This window comes from Buceros rhinoceros, unplaced genomic scaffold, assembly GCF_000710305.1.
Source record: "Buceros rhinoceros silvestris isolate BGI_N320 unplaced genomic scaffold, ASM71030v1 scaffold12995, whole genome shotgun sequence".
Lineage (NCBI taxonomy): Eukaryota > Metazoa > Chordata > Aves > Bucerotiformes > Bucerotidae > Buceros > Buceros rhinoceros.
Genome location: NW_010413544.1, coordinates 98346 through 103187, shown reverse-complemented (window position 1 = coordinate 103187; position 4842 = coordinate 98346). Strand labels below are relative to the sequence as shown.

The 4842-nt window shown below is 42.4% G+C and overlaps 1 protein-coding gene across 1 annotated transcript in view; it reads left to right on the top strand.

The window, feature by feature from the left end:
* Window positions 1–3761: 3761 nt before the first annotated feature.
* Window positions 3762–4842, top strand: part of TRPC7 (transient receptor potential cation channel, subfamily C, member 7) — a gene marked incomplete at its 5' end in the record, with an annotated part of 29708 nt that continues 28627 nt past the window's right edge. The window contains one exon of the mRNA XM_010136788.1: window positions 3762–3926. Within this exon, the coding sequence (XP_010135090.1) occupies window positions 3762–3926 (165 nt within the window). The remainder of the gene's footprint in view (window positions 3927–4842) is intronic.

The window sequence follows — 4842 nt, the reverse complement described above, 5'->3', positions numbered from 1 at the left end:
CTTCTCTCCTCTTCTCTTTTCTTCTTTGATACATTGCCATTGCCTGACACTCTTAAGAAATTTCCAGGGTTTTTGTCACCCGGCTGTAGCTTATCTGTTATGTGCCACGGGATAAGAGAGATGCCCTTCAGATAGGGACTGTGGGATGTTTTAGATAAGCGGGTTTAACCAGACAGCTTTGGCAACCGACTCTTTCTCTGTCCAACATAACAGAAAATTAAAAAATGGAAGTCTCCCTATTGCAGTGTTTTCTATCAGAAGTAACTTCCTATGAGGTTATAGAGATACAAAGGGACTTTACTGTCTGCACAGTGAAGCTCATGCACTTCGAACAAGTATGCTGAGGGAGAAATCTCACTGCCATCAGAGCTGAGAAGTGCTTCCCCACAATGCATGTACATGATAAGTTGTGAGAAGGAGCTGTCATACATCAAATTTGATAGCAATGTGGAAAAGACATTGTTCAACGTGGTATCCACAGTGGTCTTTAAAACCTTCTCCTTATTTTTCAGTGTAAAGCAGTTCCTTTGGGCCCTTTCAATTCCTGCAGAAGGCTTTGAGAGATTTTTTCCATATTCTAGCTAATTATTAACCTCACTCATTTAATCCCCTGTAGCAGAGGACAGTGGCTTTTGGAGGCATTAATACTTTCCTGTGTCTTTCAGTGGCTCTCAAAAATGCTGCTTTTGTAGGTTCATTATTTGAGCTGGGTCTTCAGATCGATGTGTGATTTTTAATTTTTTTTTTTTTTTTGCTTTTTTTTTAACTTTTAAAAAAAATGTGTAACTGATAGGCTGGAGAGAAGTACAATTTTCTCCCTAAATCAGAGAGGTGAGCATGGTATAAGGATAAACACTGCCATTTCCTGAGGTCCCTATGCCACGGGTCCAGAAAGGCTCCAGCTGTGGTTTCTGAATGCAGAAACATTGAAAAACATTTTGCTTGAGCTCCCAGATCCTGATGCATTACCTTTGTCACGTTGGAGGGGACTCACTCTGCCCACAAGATAAAGCTCTTAATGCTTCTCAATGCCTCTTTTTGGACCCATGTAACCCCCTGTAATGGTGCTTCCGTTCCAGTCAGCAATATCTCACCCTTCTGCCCAGCTCAGACCACACCAGTCTTGTTGCAACGCTCTCTGACTTTCTTTTCTGGGATGGAGCACAGGAGCCACGGTTTGCCTGTAAAAGCCTCCTAGCCTCATTTCCTAGTGCTGAAGAAATAGCATTTAATGGGAATTTTGAAAAAGCATTGCAGCATTTTGGCCTCTGAAATTCAATATACTGTACCACCATTTTTTGTTACACTTTGCAGTGTTCTGCTTTGACACTTTTGTTGCAAACTGTTTTCTGTGCCTTTGATACCAAGCACAGCATTAGTGTAATCTTTAACTTGGTGTCAGTGCCCATTCCTAGAGAAGAGAGACAGTTAAATGGCTCTGTAATGTCTCTGATGAGATCTAAGCTCAATTTCTGAAATTTGGATAGCGCGAGGGTTGGCCTTGTCCAAGGGTCACTGTGTATTTCATTAATATCTGGTGGAGCAAACATAATGAGAAACTGTACTGCTTGCTCTAAGCAAATAACAGGTCGAAACTCATTCATGCTTTTATCTTTCTTATCCTGCCCTTGTTTTTCCTCATCAGGGTAAGATGAACACCACCGAGGCTCTATGGCATGCCGCTAATCTTTATTGCCTTGTACAAAATAAATTGTTCCAATGAACCGGGGTTTATGGCAATTCCTTCTCAATTTTCCTGGATTCGTATTTTCATTGTAGCTGCTCCCAGACAGAGAGAAAAAATGAACAGATTAAAATGTCTGACGAATTCTCTTGAAACGCCAACCAGCAAAAGCCTTTGACTGTCTGATTGCCAAGGACAACTGCATTTCTTTGTCTGAATCAATTCTCATAAGGTGGTGAACAATTAGAAGAGCTGCTGCTTTGGCCCTTCATCTCAGGAGTCTGCACAGCTACCAGTGCAATTTTCCTTTCCACATGTTGCTACAATTGCTGTGGAATTCATCATATCTGAAAATAAAATTTACAAAGGGAATCAATTCTCTGTCTAGCTTCCTTCCACGTCATCTTTCTGTCCATTTGCCAGAAAGATAATGAGCCCTAGCAGCATTAGCCCAAACACAAAAACTGGGCGTCAGGAAATGCCACCTCACGCCACTGCTGCCATCACCTTAACCTTGAACTTTGAAGGCTCAGGACTAGGACTGATGATTTAGAGATTAGCTTTTTTGACAGCCCACTATTTTTGAAAGCAGCCTAAAAGAAAGCATATTAAAATGTTTATACTTTTAGGGAAAAAAAATTCGAAAGATGAAGGAGGTTAAAAGTACCTATCGAATTTCTTCACTCTGATTTATTTATTCAGTGAAAGGGGTAAAGTAATATCTTCTCTTTTTTCTTTCTGCGAAATGCAGGCCCCAAAGCCTAATTCATCTGAAGAAGCACATTTTAAATAGCTGCTAATGTGCTGTTAAAGAAGGAAATGCTCTATTCCACAGCAATCCTAATTACTGAGCAACTGTATTTCATCCTGCACTAGCAGTGAACTGATGGTTTAGACTCACAGTAACGCTTTTGTCATTATGCAAACACCCAGAAAAGAGTCCATTAAAGTCCCGATTTGATCCTCGTTTCATAGGTAGGGAAGATGAAAGCACAGCGAGGATTTGCTCTCCTTTTCACTGCCAGGAAAACCAGACTGCAGCTGAAATCCCCCAGCCGGCTGCATCTCCAAGGGCTGAAGCAGGGCAACGGGGCAGCTGCCAGGCGTGGTCCAGTCCTCCCTGCCAGGCAAGGGCAACACTGGCCATGAAGCCCCCACGTAACCTCTGCTTTCCTCCATCTCTGTCTCTCTCTACCCCCTTCATCCTCACCTCCAGAAAGTTCTGCTTTTTGAAACAGTGAAGAGTTTTCCATTTCCCTCCTAAGAACATTTATTCAGCCACAAAACCTCATAAATTAAACGCTCGGTTCTGCTAATGCAATCAGCTACACTAGCAACATATTTATTTTTCATCTTTTCTTTCAGTTTTTTTGCCATTTAATTACCTTCCTTTGTGATTAAAGATAGTCTAAATTCAATCGCTCTGAAGAACAATACGAAAGACACAAGTTTAATCTTTTATAATAAAGCTCCTCTGTGGGATCCGCCATTAAGAAATTGCCCTTTTCACTTGTCTGCTGCTCACCTTTTCTTTTTACTCTGAACAATAAACTGGAGAAGAGTTTCAGTTTCAGGATACAAACCATGTGCTTTCTGTACCAGAGCACCACAGCTTTCCCTTCTGCTTTTAAATTTGTCCGATGAGTAAAGAATGAGCTGTCATGTTTTGAAAGGTACTTGGAGAGAAAGCATTGAAAGCAGCAAAATACCAACCAGACCTCTCGTAGTTGACAAGAGAAGGAGAACGGTGCAGAGTGGTTCTCTTTGGGTCCGTATGCAGTGAACAGGACCACGCAGTATTAGTGCTGTGCTGAGCTGCTGCTTCAATGGCCAGCGTCTTTAGCGAGTTCTCAAAGAACTTTTTCCGCTTGACAAGAAGACGTCTTCCTGTTTCTTTTCTGAATCTCAGGGTAGACTCTTACCTCAAGAGCTAACTTGCCCGCAGAAGCTCTTTGTCAGTGCTGGCCACTGATGGATGCTGGGTTTTGGCCTAGAGGAACTGCTGTCTATCTAAAGGAGATAAGAAGCACAAGTGAAACAAGTTCTGCCGCTACTGATACCTTTGTTTCTCTTTCAGTTTGTTGCTCACCCCAACTGCCAGCAGCAATTGCTCACCATGTGGTATGAAAACCTCTCAGGCTTACGGCAGCAGTCTATAGCTGTGAAGTTCTTGGCTGTCTTTGGGGTCTCCATTGGCCTGCCCTTCCTCGCCATAGCCTACTGGATCGCTCCCTGCAGCAAGGTACAAACTCATTAAGGTGCATGTTTTTTATGGTCTTTTCTATCCGGGGCCTGCAATGAAGTCACATATTTTTCTGTAACATCATTGGAAAGTGATTCATGTTATCCTCTAAGATTGCTCCAGAGGAGAACAAGCTTGAGATATTGCTTGATACACAAATGGACCTATTAGGCACGGTTTGAGGTTCATCTTTACAGGGGAAAAAAGGGAAGGGGAGGGGGAGACAAGAGAACAACAGGAGCAAGGTATGGATAGGAGATAACAACATGGGAGTGGGGTGAAGAAGGAATAAAAGAACCACCAAAACGGAAATAGCTAAAGGAGAACATCTTTGTGGCCCTTTTAGTTAACTGTGATGTTTAAACTCTCTTTCCTTTTACATACTTTAGGTTGCAGGTTCCTCCCTTCTTCAGGGCTCCTTTCTTCTCTTTCCTTCTTCCTGATCTTGTAGTTCTAGTTAGTGGAGTATTGTTATGGCACATGTTTCTGAAACTCTGGCAAGCCCCAGGAGACTGATTAGTGCTGCAGAGAAGACTAGACTTAGTTATGCAATCTTTATGGTTTTGAGCGTAAAGATGATGAAACTTGGAACATTGCCAGGTACCTAAATACAGCCATGCTATATCTCACAGCATCATATGGAGCAGGAGAGTTTTGCCAAGACACAGAGGCCAAAGGACCAGAGCCAGCCATTAGCTTAGATTTCCTATCTGTGATATGAAATCTGTGGTGGGGTTTCCATCCTGAAAGAGTCTCCTCAAACAAGTGGAGATAAATAGGTGTGTGGCTGAGTGATAAAGAGCTTTTTCATTACTCTTGCCACAGAAGAAAGAGGTGGCAGGGGAGAAGATCATTTCACATTCAGCAATAGCCAGCAACATCATTCATTACAAGGCAGAAGTCTTCAGACGGAGGC